Raw genomic sequence first — 18,357 nt, 5'->3', positions numbered from 1 at the left:
TATGAGTTAAGATGCTGGTAGTGTTTTAATTTTGATTGCTCCTAGCTGAGAAACTCACTTTAAAAACGAGACAGAAGATTGAATTTACTAGAAGCAATTGTGCGGTCTATTTGCATGATCTAGTAACATACAAACCAGTCACTGGACACTTCATTCAGGGCAAGGCATTGTTAGACACAATTCCCAACTCTCTCCTGACACCTGTTGCTAAACTGGTTACTTTGCTAGAACCATCTCAGAGGTCGCAGCCAAGATGCCCGTCTTGCTAAATCTTGGTAACACATGACCAATTAACAGCCTCATCAAAGATGAAATTCTGAGCAACTGATATTTTGATTGGCACCAGATCTTTCCAGTTGTCATGCTACTATTTCAACAGTTTTTGCATTCCTTTCTCAAAGTAGCTGGACCTTTTCCTAGAAAGTTCATCCAAGAAAGATTATATTTTTGTCAAAGTAGAGCCACTGTGTGTGCATTTGGGTCCAGCAGGAGTCTTCTCAAAGCACTATGTTCCTACTTATGGCATGAGCATAACTCCTCTCAGGCAATGGTGCTTTCTTCACCATCACTCTGCTCCTGAAAAAACACTCCTAGGGGCCAGGGGTCCTTATGAAACAGCATGGATGTGGCTTGGGCAACTGAAAGGAGGCAAATTGGTGGAAACTGGAGGGACACAGTATACAAACCCATACAATGCACTTTTGAATCCAAGCAGCTACCTAGGCTGCTTACGCACCATATATTCAAAGCACATTCTCCTCCACCCCCACGTGAAGCCTGGGAACTGTAGTTTAAAGGTGCTGGAAAGTGTAGTTCTGTAGGGAATAAACTATGGTGCCCAGGATTCTTGATGTGTACGTGAATGTATGCAGCTTGGCTTTTGTAGCTTTACACTTCCATAATAATTTTAAGGTATTAATGTTATTTCTTTTCAATATCTATCTACCATCCAAGAACCGAAGTTGTCTAGGCAGTTTGCAAGTTAACAAAAATTGAAACCTAATACGAGAAACATAAAATATAAAACCAGCTTTATTCTGTACCAGGGTGTAAGAAAGTCTTGCTGATTAATTGGGCCGCCATAAAATATTTTCTGCTGGTGTCAAGCAATAGCATAAGTATTGCCTGCATTTCCTATGAAACAATAGGAGGAACAGATTTGCCATTCAAGTCAGAAGTGCAATAGAGCAATTTTTTAAAAAAAAACACCCATCAAATGTGACCCGGTGTATAGGGCTACTTTTACAGGCCTGGTTCTTGGCTGCTTTGTACATCTGCACACCTAACACTCAACTATGTATTATTTTTTTTAAGGTTTCTACGTTAAATCTGCCCACGTGGTGTAGTGAACAGTGGCAATCTTAAATTGAGATGTGGAATTAAAACTGTGCCGAACCATGCAGACATTGGTCAGCATTTAGCTACTGTCCCATCAGGCATATGTATCACACATATATCTTGGACAGTGACTCCACGTATTTCATCTTCACCTTCTCAAAGGAAGTGTGATCCAGTGAGACTTATCAATGATAATGCAAGAGCTCTACAGATGCTGATATTTTGATAAGAAACACACCCACCCAAGTGAAGCAATGCTGAAATGAAATGCTTGGGAAAAAAGCATGCCAAAAACAACCTGCACTGAAGTAGGTATGGACACTTGTATAACACAAGAGTGGAAAAGTACAGTGCAATTCTGGGTCGTATAAGCAACAGAAGAATCAAGGGTTACAATAAAGCAGATGGGAAATGTCTGTTCACTCTGGAATGCTTAAATTTGAGTGCAAAGTAAAACATTTGCTATGTGGGAGAAGGGATTATTGGTTTTGTGTTTTATTTTGTATTCTCATTTTCTTTTTTTATGTTGTGAAGCGCCTTGTGATCTTCAGATGAAGGGCAGTATACAAATGTAATAAATAGCCACAAACCACACACAGCACAGCAGGTTAATTATAGGAGTGAAGAATTTGCATGCCTTACCTTTGTTGGTGCTTTTAAAAACAAACAGCAGCAGCAACAGCAGCAAGGTTGTTGTGCAGCAAAGAATATGCAGAAATCTGTGCATCAGAACTTTGAGGTCAGTAGGCTGATACATGGCGAGTGTCCTTTTTAACTCCCACAACAATGCAGACTATTGTGTCCTGCAAATTAATCTGTCACAATCCCTGAACTCGTGTTAAGAAACTCTGATCATCAGCCAAGGCTCTTCTCTCTCTTCACTGTTAGAGCAAGGCAGGTGATGACAAAAAAAGAATTTGGAAGTACCCTCAACGCTAACTTCCATGCTGAAGTATGAGCTGAGTTAGTTTTCTTCTTCTCTTTTGCAACAGATGGGAAGCGCCCAGAGTACAAAACAGCAGACGAGGCTACGATTTGCATGCAAATAATAAATATAAAATTAGAATCAGGTTTTTTTTTTGGGGGGATGTCTTGTTAGTTGTACAAAGAAAGGGCATACACAGACATGAGGAAATATCCCTTTTTATTAGAGACTGATTTGTTTACACAGAAGATTTGAATGAGAAATATGCACAAGCACTTATTTTCATATGTTCCTTAATATTAAAAAAAATAAAATTAAATAGCTCAACCAAACAAATGCCTAGTATGGTATTGGTCCAGGTAAGCCAAAGCTAAATAAAATCCTAAAATTTAACCTGTCTACAAAGATTGATGCCTTGCAAAGCAAACAAAAACTCCATGCCTACCTACTTAACTCAATGAGGAGGGTTACATATCAATGCACTTATAAGTTTATAAACTAAATTGGAACATATTATTGCCCAGTTGGTAGGTGAGCATAAAGTCATCAATGGTTTGCACAGGGTGTTTAGGCACTCACAGTGGTGCCCTGGCCACAGGATTTCCTTTCAGCCATCTGGGGCGGAAGAGAGATGTCACATAACTTTCAGTGCTTTTTACTTTATTCTCCATTTGATCACTTTGCCAATTTGCAGGGCCTTTCAGAGGCTGTGACGGGCCCCATTGCACCATGTGATGTCATGTGTTCACTGTGTCATGCTGTGTGATGTCATGTGTGTGACGCACATGACGTCACACACACGAGCCAGGCACCCCCAATGTGGGTTGGAACACCTGTTCAGCAACAAGCTATGTAGAATCTAGCACACACACCCTAGAAAAGAATGCTAAAGAACTGTTCTTCTACTACCTGCTAGTAAAACATACTGTTGCTGACCTTACTGAACTTCCTGGCCTAATTCCTTCTACAACCACTGTGTTCGATGACACTATCTGCTGTTGAGCTGACTGCACTCTGCACACAACCCAACAGTGCAGTGGCTCCGGTTGAACCACACATGACACGAATGATGCTTGCTCAACACGACTGCTTTCTTTTTGGACAAAAAGCAGCTGAAGGCCCTGACCTGGAATGTGTTCCTCAATAGGGACCCAGTGCTGGCTTCCTGTTGGAAACTGCTCCCCACCCAGGTCACACACATCCATTATTTGCTTTCCAAAGGTGTTGTTTGGAATAAGCACTACAGAACTTTGGAGGGCAAAAAGTCACCAGGAGAGAAACAATTTTCAGCAAAAAAAGTGGCACAGTTCTGGACTGGAGCATGCTAAGTTGCACTCTTTGAGGCTTCTCTTAAAGGTAAGATCGGCCAGGATAAGCATGCTTGTTTAAAAAAATGCAACTAGCATTATTTTGTAGTTTGGTTCCCAGTGACTTAGGATACAAGCCAGGAAGTCCCTGATGTGAGCTTTGACTCTGCTATGAACAAACAAGCTGGCCATTAGGCAAGCCACTCTTAGCCTCAGCCCCACATCTGCAGCATGAAGGTAATAATACTGATCTACCTCACAGGGCTGTTGTAAGGTTAGAAGATAACAAGCGTGCAGTGCTTTGAACCTAAAGCACTTGTAGAAATGCTAATAATTCACAGTAATACTTAACAGGGCACTAATAAATGAATCTCACTAGAATGTTTGTAAATGCAAACAAGAGGACCAAATATTCTCACACTTAAGCAGATAGCTAGATATACATATATTTGATGGGCACAGAGTGTTGTGCCCAAAGATACAACTGGGAGAAATAATTTATCCCAACTGGTGTGTTCCTTAGCATATGGTCCCCAAAGTGCTATATTTACAAGTGGACTCCCATGGGAAAAAGATTCACATTTTGGATACTCAAAGAGGTATTAATTGTTTACCAGACTCAACAACTCCAAAGAACGTATGGCATAACCTTAAATCAAACTGCACACAATCCATACAAAGTTTAGCATTTCAAAATCACCACCGCTTTCAATGGGAGGTTTATGCACTTGCTTGTCTTCCACTGACATGAAAGGAATTTCAAAGTGGTTTCTTCCCATTGTTTGCAATTGTCGGATGGGATGACATCAACAGGCAAAATAAATTATCAGAACTATCATAAGAAGAGAAGGAATCGCTTGGCCAAAGGCTGAAACACAGAATTTCCATAATAAATCTAATCTGGATTAGAGACTATGCCCCCTTTTTTTCACTTGCACATTAATTTGCCATAGATGTGACTGGGTTCACCATCTTGATACAATGCATGATGTGGTACCTTGCAACTCTATCATGTTTTCCAGCTCTGCTTCCTATGATTAATCTTAGGGTCACAGATTAAAGCAGTAGGAAATGTATTTGCCTATCCATGTCAAGTGTCAGAAACGTGTGTTTTTCATCTCTCTCTTTTACACATACATACAGACCCCTATTTTAATGTGTATCTAGAGAGAGAGAGAGAGAGAGAGAGAGAGAGAGAGAGAGAGAGAGAGAGGTACTCCTGAGTGAACAGGCCTAGAGTGGGTAGGGAACTGATGTTAACATTAGACTTCCCACTACAGAAAATAGTTGCAGCATCAACAGGGATGTGGGCAGTATTTGCAATGCCTTCAAAAAGCCACATCTGTGCAACTTCAAGGTCCCCAGACCAGGCCACTTAGGGATCCAGATTTGGAGTTGACTTGAAAAAAGGGAGCTTTGGTCTGGAGAACCACATTAAGACTGCTGGCAAGAGAAAGGGCAAAAAAAAGGGCCAGTGGCTGAACTGGCCAATTCTAGGGCAGGGGGGTAGTAGGTCAAAGGGCTTGCAAGAGCCAAAATTTCTGTAGTAAAAAGTTCAATCTAATCTTGATGCCCAGAGCTCCTCCAATGCACATATTTGCCCTCTGCATTTCTGAGTGATTAGCCAGTCAGAAAGCACCTTTGCGCTCAGAGCACAATTCAAAGTGACCTTTTTCTTTTTATTAATAGCTGAGCTAGACCTTTATAAAAAAAAATGTGTTCTCAACCACAGCTCTGCTGTAGAACAATGAAAATTTGTTTCTTCAAACCACAGGGTAGCTATCCACTTTGTTAAATTTTGAGCTTTGAAGACACAAGCTTTTGCTACCACAGCTGAGAAATGTGTTTAAAAAGGTCTCAAATATTCCTGATGAAATAAATATAAGCTCAACTGTTCAGGATACCTTCTGTTTTGTTTTATGATTGTGGATTAAAGGACAATGTCACAACCTGAGGCATGATCCAGAAATTAAGAAGACAAGAGAAACAAAACTCCACACTACAGTTTACACCCCTAGAGATTTTCTAGATTTGCAGGAGAAGATGTGAAAAAAAAAACCCCAAAACAAACCCACATTGCAACGATTATCACTTTAGCTAATCAAAATGGTTCTCAAGCCAGTTCAATGCTGCTTTAGGCAAATAGGTTTTTCTTTTGAATAATCTACAGCAAAATAGCAATAAAGACAACCTGGGAGATAATACACCTGTCCTGAAAAATGAAAGAATCTATTGCTCAGGTGTCGTGAAAAGTAAAGCTATTTGTTCTTTAGGTACATTTCACGCACACGCACTCGCTCGCACACACGGCTCCTCATGCAGACACATAAGGTGGTGGCGGGTCTTTGGCAGCGCCATTTGCAGGATCATCATAGGGTGGCAGCAACACCTGGGGAGCAGCAAAAAGGAAAGGATCAGTTTTGAAAATGTAAAAATCCACAAAGACTCATGCGAATCCATTACCAAGTTTTCTGCCTCTCAGCCTCAGTAGGTTTCCGAGCAAAATTCAAAGTGCTGGTGCTGATCTTTAAAGCCCTCAATGGCCTCAGTCCTGTATACCTGAAGGAGCATCTCCACCCCCATCATTCAGCCCGGACACTGAGGTCCAGCGCCGAGGGCCTTCTGGTGGTTCCCTCACTGTGAGAAGTGAGCTTACAGGGAACCAGGCAGAGGGCCTTCTCGGTAGTGGCGCCCGCCCTGTGGAACGCCCTCCCATCAGATGTCAAAGAAATAAACAAGTATCTAACGTTTAGAAGACATCTGAAGGCAGCCCTGTTTAGGGAAGTTTTTAATGTTTGAAGTTCTTATATCACCTACACCACGGGGTTGTTGTGAGTTTGAAATGGGGAGGAGGAGAACCATGTATACCACCTTGAGCTCCTCGGAAGAAAAAAGGTGGTATATAAACGTAATATAAATAAATACATTTGTATCCCATTTTTGTTCCTTCAAGGGACTGGTACATGGTACTGCTGAGGGACTGGTACATGGTACTGCCCCAGTTTTTCTCCCTAGCAAACCCTATAATTTGGCTGGACAGGGAATCGGGTAACCAATCTTACACTACTCACACAAGGTTGTCAACGTCAGGCAGTTTTTAACCCTCCCGCTCTGCAGTCCTGTAAAACATATCCAACTACGTTCAGTAGGTTGCTCCAAGCTTTCTGAGGGCTGCAGGGGGCAGGGAAATGGAAATATTGGTTGTGTAAGCTGCCATCTGTTGTTGGCTAGAACCCAGGCAGTACACAAATGGTCTGGAAATGGCACCCAGTATGGACCAGAGTCTGCTGCTGAATCCTCGCTCTTCATAGCTAGGGAGGCGAGGAGGCAAGGAAAAGAGCAAGATAATGAAAACAGAAGTATAAGGAAGAGGCGTCAGAGGCCAAGTGCAGTTGTGGATTTGAGCTGATGCACTGTAAACATTTCTGACACGGAACCAAAATCTGATCTACAGCATCAGGCTGGAACATCCCCAAGTGTTAAGTGTTTTTCCTTCTGCCACACCTTCGTTCAAGGTGGCTGATGGAGTAATTCCAGAATAAGTACTACTAAGGCTGGACTTGTGCTCAACACCTCTAAAGATTAGCAACTTCAAACTTTAAATTCCACAAGGAGAGAGCAGCACACATGCAACATGTTGCAGACATATTGGGTTTAAACAAAACTGCACTTTAAAAAAATAAATAAATCAGACATTTGCTTCTCAGTCCTCTTGTTGTTTTGTCTCAGGAGACATTCCTTCCACACCAGCACAGCTGTGAAGAGCTAGCAGCAGCAGCAAACCTTTGTTTCCTTCAGCCAAGCATTGTAATGGAGCAAATAGTCAAGAGCTTAGGAGAAACATGAGAGGCCAGGTCATTAAACTGACCACCTGCTTCACTTTAGGTTCCCTCCCCCCCTCCCGCAAGCCCTATTGTGGTGATGTATCTGTGGCTACGCAAACATATTAAAAGACCACCCAGGGACACCAACAGATTAGTGCAGATTGATGGGGCTGCTGCATCATGCATAGGGAGCTATGAGGCTCTGCCTGTTCAGTCAAATCAAATGCAAGTGGAATGGGGGGGGGGGAAACGAGTTTGGAAAAAGGCAAGCATGCCCCTTCCATTTGTCATTTTTATTATTTGACATATTAGTGAGTTATTACAAAACAGCCTCTTAGTAGCTTACAAAAAAAAGGTTAAAACCCCAAAAGGCAAAACATTAAAAATACATTTCAATGAAACCATTCCATTAATCACGGTTTTGACCTATAAAGCCTTTTGACCTTTGCTGGTTTTGACCTATAAAGCCTTGTGTGGCTCAGGACCCCAATGAGACCACCTCTCTCCATGTGAACCAATCTGGATCCTGCATTCAGCATCCAAAGCCTTCTTCATGTGCCCCTTCCAAGGGAGATGTGGTGAATGGCAACATGAGAACCGGCCTTTTCAGTGGTGGCTCCTTGCTTAAGGAATGCTCTCCTCATGGAGGTGTGGCTGGCAACATCGCTATCTACTTTTAGGCACCAGGCAAACATTTCTTTCTTTCTTTACCTAGGGCTCTGGCCCTTACTTTGGAGCAGCAGTTCTCAACCTGTGGGTCCCCAGATGTTGTTGGACTACAACTCCCATCATCCCTGAGCTCTGGCCTTGCTTGCTAAGGGTGATGGGAGTTGTAGTTGAACAACATCTGGGGACCCACAGGTTGAGAAAGGCTGCTTTGGAGGGTTCTATATATCTATGGGCTCTTTCAGTGGATAGCATGTGTTAGACCTGTCGTTTAGATGTACAAATGTGTTTTTAGGTTTTTATTCTATTTCGGTTTTTTACCAGCTTCAAACTTTGTACTATTTTGTACATAAAAATTTGGGTTACGTATTGCAAATAAAAGTGATTAATAAGTGCGAATAAAATCATCCCAGTAGAAAAATAACACAAACTTCAGAAGCAAGTGCAGGGTCCCATGTCAGGTTCTGCCCCCAGAACTGCTTGTGATCATTGGCGATGGCAGGCACTAGCCCCCACAGTGGACCCATGAACATGCCACTACTCTGAGAAGGACTCCATACCTTGTATTCTTTGTTCTGCAACTTGGGGAGAACCATGTCTTGCATTAACATTGTTGTTCTTAGAATACTGTACAAGCACGCTGCTCTGATTTTTACAAACCTGAACATGGTTTGGAGATTCTGTCTGAAGCACACAGGCCATGTGCCGCTTGTTTAAGCTTTCCTTAATGCATTATCATCTGTCAAGAAGTAGACTCCAGAGTGCCTCCCTCTTCGCCTGGGCAGGAAGCAACCTAAATGTTTATCTATGAGCATTTCCATTAGAAACCAGCCTGGAGTGATTACAGATGGAAGCTGGACTGCCCTGAGATAATTTATAACCTCAATTCGCTGCGCTGCCAAAACATTCTTAAGCGCACATTTGTACATTTTCCATGTGCACGGGTATATGGCTGCCCAATTACAGAAGTCCTCTATTATTTTTAGGAAAATAAAAGGGCTCCCTCTTTAGGCAAACAGCACACGTTTAGCAGATACAGTTTCATAAAATATATACTGCGCTGCAGCGAGATCATCTGGGATTCATTAAGATAATATATCCAAGAAAATGGCTGGTAGCTCCTCATCTGCAGCAGAGATTGTGGAGAAGAACCTTAGATTCTTCCAACACATTGGTGTGGAGCATCAGAGGTCTTAGTCATAACAAAGCAGCTCTATTGCTGAAATGACATTAAAATGTTCCGGAATAGGATGCATCAATGTTTGGGGTAGGGACTTGTCACTGGGACACATTCTCTTCCCCCAGGGCTTCCTAGATTCCAGGGACCACAGAATGTTTAAGGAAGGAAGAGGACTTGGAGCAGGAGGAGCAGGCAGAGAGTCAAGAACTGTTTGAAAGTTGTCTTGTTTTCCACAAAATAACATGGATAGCACAGACACAGGTATGTGCCTGGTGGTTGTAAAAGGCTGCAAACTGAACATCCCTTGGGTGTACTATGGCTTTACTAGGTGGAGTTATGCATCAGTTTTGTGTCTGTGCATTTGCTTCTCACGCTGCCCTCTCCCTTTTTATCATGCTGCAATTCAACACCTTCAGGGTTAATTTAACCATTGCTTCCTAGTGTGACTGAACCTGATGAACCCTCATACGCCCCAGCAAATGGTGTTCCAAAGCAAGCATATTGCCTCTGAGCCATGAGAGGAGGCTCCATTTAACCACAGTTGACGAATTACTCTAATCTCTTTTGCAGAAAGACTGATTTGGTTGTCAGCCCTTCATTACTCAGCTGCAATTTGCACGAGAGGGAACCACGCTTGCCTATCCTGTTTGTGTGAATCAGCTCTGGAAAGCAGTAGTTTACAATGTGGCTAAGCAAGACATTGCTTTCTCCACAGCAATGCACTGATGGGGCATTTGGTCCAGAGGATATTACAGTACCTGTACTAGGTGCTACCATCATCCAGAGTGCATCAGAAATGGGGGCTCCCCCAAAGTAACTGGAAACAGAAGTCAACAGCAACAACAACGGGCTAGACAAGAAAGTGGTTTCATGCCTCCATTCCACACCCAAAGGCTGTCAGAGCCCCATTTAATTTTGACATCCTTACCGCTGTGTCATTAGTAGTAATGTAGACCAGGACATCTGAGTTGTTTCTGTTGTTAATGTATCGATAACAGTTCCATACACAGCTGATCAGGTAAGCCTGCGTGAGGAAGTAGAGGCAGAGAAAGAAGATTTGTTGAATTTGTAACAGATTTTCTTTACCACACACTCTTCACTGAAACATGCTACGTGATGATTAAGAAGTTGATTTATTTTATTTTTTTGTAGTCTGTCCAAACGTTTCCAAGCACAGTTCAAAGTGTTGGTGCTGACCGTTAAAGCCCTAAATGGCCTCGGCCCAGTATACCTGAAGCAGTGGCTCCTTCTGGCAGTTCCCTCACTGCGAGAAGCGAAGTTATAAGAGAACCAGTCAGAGGGCCTTCTCGGTAGTGGCGCCCGCCCTGTGGAACACCCTCCCACCAGATGTCAAAGAAAAAAACAACTATCTGACGTTTAGAAGAAATCTGAATGCAGCCCTGTTTAGGGAAGTTTTTAATGATTGATGTTTTAATGTATTTTTAATCTTTTGTTGGGAGCTGCTCAGAGTGACTGGAGAAACCCAGCCAGATGGGCAGGGAATAAACAACAGCAACAACAACAGCAGCAACAACAATTACACTAACTTGTTGTAGCAAAAAACCAAAACAGGTGAGCATTTTGGTACCATAAAGCTGAGTCACCTATGGAGAGTCCGAATTGACTGCAAGCTGGAAGAGTCCTCGAGTTTCTATTAGTGGATTATTATTTTTTTACCCCTTGGTAGCCCATAGATGTCATGGAGCATGACTCTTTCGATGTGCCCCTTCCCTAGGGGTACAATGCCCTGGTGTTCAAATCATTGACAGGCATGTTTGGCAAGTGCATTGTGAAGGCAAGGCTTCCTCAACAGGAGAAAAATGCTGTAGTAAGTCCTTTTTTGAAGATGTCAACGGGGAGGCTTCTAAAAATTTATGTGGATTTATTCCACCTGTATAGACTTATTTGCACGGCTGCTTTAAATGCTTTAAAAGACTTAACAGATGGTAGTATGGATGTGATATCTGGAGAATTCCCAAGTGAAGCACGATGCCTCAGAGGGATTTTTTGGCCTCTGAGAGATGAAGGGGAATCTCTATGAAGCAGTGCAACTCAAAGCAGGGACTCTTGAAATACTTTGCTGCACCTCAGCTGTCCTGATGTCAAAAAGTGCTGCAGACAAGCATCTCATTAAAGCAAAAGTCACGTCTCTAAACATACTAGGGAGTGGGTGATGGGGGAAGGAACAACAAGCACAGAACTGGGGAGAGCTCCATTATAGCAGGGCGGCTTGTCATCTATATGGAAGATTTTACCTGGAAAGCAAATCCCTTTTAGCTATTCCTCCCCAAACAAGGTGCCCAGCACAAAATCCTCTGGACTTATTTTGCCTACAATTTGGCAGGCTTCATCCACCCTAGAAAATTTGCCTGCAAATTTTTCCCACTTCCATGAAAAGAAAAAGTTAGAGCTATGTTTTTTAGAAAATTTCCCTGCAGTGAATGGAGTTGAGGGTTCAACATGAAGCAGGCTTGAACGGAGTCTGACTGAGGCAATCTGTTTTCTGAAGCACCCAATCAGAGTCCAAACCAATCTTGCACAACCCTAGATTTTGGCTCTAATCCTATACACACTTGCTTCCATGTAAATCCCATTGAACTAAGTGAGGCTTACTTTTGAGTAGACAAAAACACACATATGATTGCTCTGTTTAAGCCAAGCTCTCAAAGGCAAAGGCTAAAGTAGATGGATCTTATAAATGTTACAAAACCAGAAAATGCAGAGTTCAGAGAGTCCAAATCCATATCTCTTTACCTTTTCCCCAAGGAAGTCCAGATGTAGGCCATAATCAAAAAAATGCAGTAATGCTAAGCTTAAGTTGCTCCCGAGCCAATGTATTAGAACAAAATTACAACTGTTATATTAAAATCACAGCAACCTAGGCTTCTCACTGTTCTGCAAACATTTTTAAACCTTTGCTGCTGGAGTCACTATTGTTCCACCTACCAGTGCTTGCAGCTAAGCCCCAAAGCATGTTGTTACTTCGTAGTAGTTCCGTATAAACCAAGCAAACAAAGTTTTCCTAACCAAGGAGGTCACCAGCTCGCCCACAACAGGCAAATGGAAGCCAGAGACACCACCTACGCATGCTTGGGAAGATGAGCAGCTAAAACCAGTATGCTAGCCAAATGTCTTGGACACACACAGGCATATGCCGAGCCCTTGCAATGGAAACTCGTTTTGCCCCAGCAAATTTCCTGCTGATTTGTCCCGAAAAGCCTTTTATTCTACTGAAAAACCATTAGGCTGAGTCACTGACCTATTTTGCAGTGCATACCTTTCCTATCCAAAAATAAGGGAGTGAATTTTCACTTGCAGTTCTACAGATCTATGGTAAGAACACACTTAGAATCCTGTGTACAGTTCTGGTTAACTCACTTCAAAAAAAGGATACTGTTGAGCTAAGGTTCAGAGAAGGGCAACCAGAGTGATCGATGAGATGGAGAAAAGCGTCAAACGCCCCCATATGGATCGTTTACAACATTGTGGGGTTATGTTCTTATGAAAGCACTATAGAAAAGCATTATTAAAGACTGAATATTAGCCTTCTAAAGTACAAAGTGTTCTACAATCTAGATCACTCAGCCTCCTTAGAACACTGTGAAATATAAAAGCAGCCAATTATTTTTGCATGCCACGAATTAAAGCTGAGAGTCAGCAATTTGCCTGAGGGTCACAAAGTGAGTTTATTCATGGATGAGCAGGGATAAAAACCACAGAGGTTGATGCCAAATGTTTGCCACTCATGCTCAGAACGACAGATGTTGCTTAAGGGAAGGAAGCCTTAGAAGAACTCAATTGCAATTAATTGCTATGTATGCTTATTCCACATGCAGCAATGCATACATGAATGCAGCAATTATGTACTTTATATTTTCATTCATTTTATTTTAATATTTAATACTCTGCACTTCAATCCCTATGACGGTACTTAGAGCAACTTGCAAAGTTAAAAGCCATAAACAATAAAATCAGTATAAAGAAACAAACAGCCACAGACCAAACAGCATGGAATATAATAAAACACTACTACTACTACTACTACTACTACTACTACTACTACTACTACTAACTTATTATTTATACCCCACCCATCTGGCCGGGTTTCCCTAGCCACTCTGGGCGGCTTCCAACAGGATATTAAAAACACAGTAAAAGATCAAACATTAAAAACTTCCCTAAACAGGATTCTTTGACATCTGGTGGGAGGGCATTCCACAGGGCAGGCGCCACTACCGAGAAGGCCCTCTGTCTGGTTCCCTGTGACTTCGCTTCTCGCAGGGAGGGAACCACCAGAAGGCCCTCGGAGCTGGACCACAGTGTCTGGGCTGGGACCAGGGCATTTAGGGCTTTAAAGGTCAGCACCAACACTTTGAATTGTGCCCGGAAACATAAAGTAAAAAGATGTAGATCTAGACACAGGGTCTTTTTTCTTTTTCTACTTAGCATTTTCAACATAAGAAGGTGCAAAGCATCAGGAGGAACCATTGTCCCCTTAACAGCCTGAAATACTATTATTTGGAGTCAGAACCTGCTATCTTTTGGAATTACTTTCATTTATTCATGGGAAACTAGAAGCAGCCATGCATATATACCCACTGAAGCGTACACCTAAAGTATGAATCTGTTGGAAAGCATGTGTATCTTACACCTCCCTGTTGAATGTACTCCTTGCGGCAAACTCAGATAATATATACGGAGCCAGTTCAGATGTGATGCTAAACTATGGTTTAGCATTATGGGCACAAACCATGGCAAGCCTTCGGTTTCCAGTTCCCTCTGGCATGAGCCAGACAAAAAAAAGAAAAGCATCTGCTTCTGATTTCAAGCCAGCTAGATTATGTGGGAAGTTGGGAAACTCCAGTTAGTTTATGAACCATGGTTAGTGATCAAGCCAGGTTTATAAATCATGGTTTGATTCTGGCTTGGTTTAAATGAAGTAGCCTTGGTCTAAATTTACCAAAGTTCTCTGTGGATGTAATGTTCGGATATAATGGGGAACTCTGGTTAGTTTAAAGCGGAAAGCAACAGATTTTGATCGCTTTCTCTTTTGCACGCCTGAGAAGGACTCGGAGGTGTACAAATATGAGGCTTACTGCAGTTTATTCATGTAATACGAAGATATCATTTAGTGCTACCTCGGAACTGGCCATCTGTATAATGTGTGAAATTGATTCCTCATCAAAGAGGGATCGTGTTGCACTCGGGCCTTAGAGCACCCCCCACCTGCTGGGGTGGGCAGGGCCATGCCCTCCTCCACTCCGGTTGGTCGTTCCCCAGTTGCTTGGGCCCTAAAGCCAATCGCTTGGCTTGGGGGGCGGCTGGGGAACAATATATAACCCTGTGCGCCCTCTGCTGGTCCTCTTTGCCTTCACGCAGTGGATCCCCCGCCCGCCTTCCCTTTATTTAGGTTTGCCTGGCCTTGATATGGTCTTCATTGGTCGCCTGTTTTGTAATGGGGGCCTGGTAGGAATTTTTCCATCTAGCGAATTGGCAGGACCATTTGGTTTTCGCCTACCACCGTAGCAATCGTCACAACTTTGTAAGGTTTGGCGGTTAGGCATTGGATCAGCAATGGTGGGGAGAGGAAGTGGCGGCCATCACCTACCCCTCCAAGCTCAAGGGTATTCCGTTAAACACAGTGTTTCTCAACCTGTGGGTCCCCAGATGTTGTTGGACTACAACTCCCAGCATTCCTAGCCAGCATGACCAGTGGTCAGGGAAGATGGGAGTTGTAGTCCAACAACATCTGGGGACCCACAGGTTGAGAACTGCTGAATTAAAGGAATCAGGGGTTGGCCTGGGTCTTGTCCTAGCGGTGGGCCTAGGGCCATACCAGGACCCCACGGGGACACCGAGGGGAGCTCAAGCCCGCCCACAAGGGTCGTGCTCTCTCCTGCTGGCGGTCTTTCACTCTTGTTATCAGATTCACCATGAAAGCGGTTGGGAATCCAATATAGTCTGGTGATTCCAATGCCTAAGCCAATACCACTCACATTTTGTATTAAATAAAGTTGTGGCCTAAATTTTGCCCAGTAATGTAAACTAAAATCCTGTGTCACTGTGTCTCATTTCTTGGGGGTGCTTGGGGGTCTCAAAGTGCAAATGAGCCTATTAGTGCTACATAAATTAAGACCATGAAATTTCAACATCATCACGTCCTGGGGCCCTTTTAATATTTTAAATAAATGAATAGAGCATGCCTTCACTGTCTATACATTGCATTTTAAACAGAACTTGTACACTCTCTTCTAAGGAAGTAAGGCAAAAATCCTGGAATATAGTTAAAGAGCTGCATAATTTAACTCCCTATTATTTAGTTCAATTTTAGTAGAACCCTCCTTTTCCCAGTTGTAAAATGACCGTAACCTTATATACCATGATGAGTATAAAAAAATTAATTGGTCATACTTTGTTTCAAATGCTTCTGTGTTTTTGAGAGTAAATGCAGAGTGGGCAGGGGCGGGGGGGTGCAGTTTCATCTTTGGTTTAAGCAAATGCAATGTGGTAAAAGTCTCTTTTTTTTCCTTTCCAAAAAAAGAATACAGCAGAAGAAAGTAGAGATGGCCAAACATAAAACACTCTCTATGTACAGGAAACCACAAAGCAGTGCTCTGCTGCCTGCCAAAGATTAATAGGATCCAGTGGTTTGGTTTTTACAAGGCTTTAAAGGGCTACTAACACAGAGTGGGCTTCATTTGTTGGCTCATAAACAATGGCAAATTTAAAATGAATCTTTAATAAAAGTAAGACAGACATGCACTTCAAACAGAATAGCTGCTCCTTGCCCTTTTTTCCCCTGAAGGGCACGTGTGAATCTTCCCCCTGCCTGGCAGACCTTTTACTAATTTAAAACAAATTTTCAATATGCAGGCCTTGTGAAATTTGCTGACAGCAGAGAAATATTGGGTGGGATTGGGAGGAACGAAAATTCATACAAGCAAGTATAAGAGGGGATGGGGTAAGTGGCTTAAAAATAGCATTGCTGAGAAAATGAGTTGAGGCTTATACTTTCCCCGCAAATGGTACTGGGTCAGCAATGCAATATGGTTACAAAGAAACATAATCTATTCCAGAGTGCATTTAGCAGAAGCATAGCCAAAACTCAGAAATAATATTATTTTCCTCTAGCTGGACAAATTTTCGGGTCCAAAAGTATATTGTAGAAGAGCAATCATAACTTTTGAGTTTGGGATTTAAATTGTGTAAGTAAATAAAAGCAATCGTTTATACTGGAGAGAAAATAACAGTGGCAGGATGGAGGAAAAAGCCAACAAGTCTTCAAAGATCTGAAATATTGTGTATAAACAGAAAGGAAAATGCTTGTTGTCTACCCTAAAAGAAAAGAATGGGACAAGGGGAAGAAATATACTGACTAAAAAATGCTTCCTACAAAGAACATCTCAGTCATGGAACTTGTTGGTCTACCAAAGTTGGAAATATTTGCTGGCAGAGACTATTAAAAAGAAGCTAGCCAGAGCACTTGTCATCTTCTAGGTCTGAGGAGTCATGTATTCTGGCAAGGGTTTCCAAAGCTTGTTTAATTTTTGACTGTCCAAGCTGAACACAGTCCTCTAGCTACTGATCAATACTTTCCAACACTACTGTATTAAAAAGACATTAAATGCATCCATAGACTATCTCATCATTAATGCCTTGAAAATGTAGCATTTTCACTGTGCGATAATGAGAGTTGCACCAGGATTTAAAATAAAAAGAAGATTCAGTAGTTCTGTTGTTGGAAACTAAAATGTCATCCTCGGACTTAGGCCAGGAATCACCATCACCTGGTGGTACCCTTGAGGTCTCACCTGTGACCTAATGAGATTGTGTGGGAGGTTACGTTTTTCTCCTTTGAAAAGTACAGGGCTTTCTTCCCCAGCTGGAACTCACTGGAACTCAGCTCCAGCACCTCTCGGGTGGGCACCATTGCCATTATAAGAGAAACAAGGGAGATGTTCTTGGTGAGTTCCAGCACCTCTCTTTCAAGAAAAACAGCACTGGGAAAGTACATAGAGATGAAGGAGGAAGTTGGAAGAGTGACTTCCTCTTTCAGCTCTACATGTTTTTCAAGGCTCAGACTAATTCTTATTTGAACAGACTTTTATCCAGATTGCTTGTAATAGTGAAGTGTCTGCATGCATGTTTTCTCTCTTTCTGTCTTTCAGGGAAGTGTGCTGATCCATTGGGTGCGGGAAAGATTAAAGCCATGGCATTTGCTAAAGCATTCAAATCTGCCCACAGGCCTACAAACCAGGGGTGACAGCTGACGTAAGCTAAAGGCAAACTCTGTGATAATTCAGATATACACGGAATGCAAAGTCATAATAAGAAATGGGAGATAACCACCAAAAATTCAAACAAAATGGAAGGCAAGAGAATGGTCTAGATGCAAAGTAGAATGGGGCTGATCAAGGCCATGACAAAATTCTTTACTCTGCGTTGTCTTTGCAGTGTTTCAGGATAGAAGTAAAATTCCATTCCATTTTGTTTGAAAATATTATCTTGCTCCATTTATAAAGTTGAGTGTTCTGGCTCCAGATGATCCATTCCAGTCTGACAGTACAAGAAAAAGGTATAAAAAAATTAAGAACATATGTTCTAGGGGGGGGGGAAGGTTTTATTTTAGGATGCTTTTGGGGATTGTGGTAGAAGATGTGTTTGAAGAACTACAGGAAACATTTAGCTGCTCCAATTATGTCTAGATACAGATAATATTTTGCAGAACGCTGGGGGATTTGAAAGAGCGGGTCATTGCTTGTGGTGTAAACAATCATACCACTTTTGCCTCTGGTTAACATAGTTGGAAGGTATTTTTAAAAACCCAACCCTGCAAAACCTTTTAGGGGCAACAATGTGGTAAACATTTTCACAATGAGAAGGGAAGCTGCTTTCAAATCGCCTTCAACTCTCTTTGAAATTAAAAAGCTGAATAACTTTCCAGCAGAAATAAATTGGGGGCCTATACTTCTGCCATTCTGTCTATTTTCAAGATACCTGTCCTTTGCTGCTATCCCCAATGATTATGTCAGACTGCCTCTGCTACTTGACAGGTGCTGTTATTAGGAAAAGGGAATGAACTCAGAAATATTGAAATGCAGTACCGTTTCATTTCGT

General features: G+C 42.2%; 1 protein-coding gene across 2 annotated transcripts in view; it reads right to left on the bottom strand.

Moving 5' to 3' along the window:
- Positions 1–2,465: 2,465 nt before the first annotated feature.
- Positions 2,466–18,357, bottom strand: part of LAPTM4B (lysosomal protein transmembrane 4 beta) — a 133,877-nt gene continuing 117,985 nt past the window's right edge. For both annotated transcript variants that reach the window (XM_082235905.1, XM_082235904.1), the window contains 2 exons: positions 10,169–10,264; positions 2,466–5,959 (listed from right to left, as the gene is read on the bottom strand). In XM_082235905.1, the coding sequence (XP_082092031.1) occupies positions 5,885–5,959; positions 10,169–10,264 (171 nt within the window). In that variant the 3' untranslated portion in view covers positions 2,466–5,884. The remainder of the gene's footprint in view (positions 5,960–10,168; positions 10,265–18,357) is intronic.

This window comes from Podarcis vaucheri, assembly GCF_965113315.1.
Source record: "Podarcis vaucheri genome assembly, chromosome: 8".
Lineage (NCBI taxonomy): Eukaryota > Metazoa > Chordata > Lepidosauria > Squamata > Lacertidae > Podarcis > Podarcis vaucheri.
This window is presented reverse-complemented; position numbering and strand designations above follow the sequence as displayed.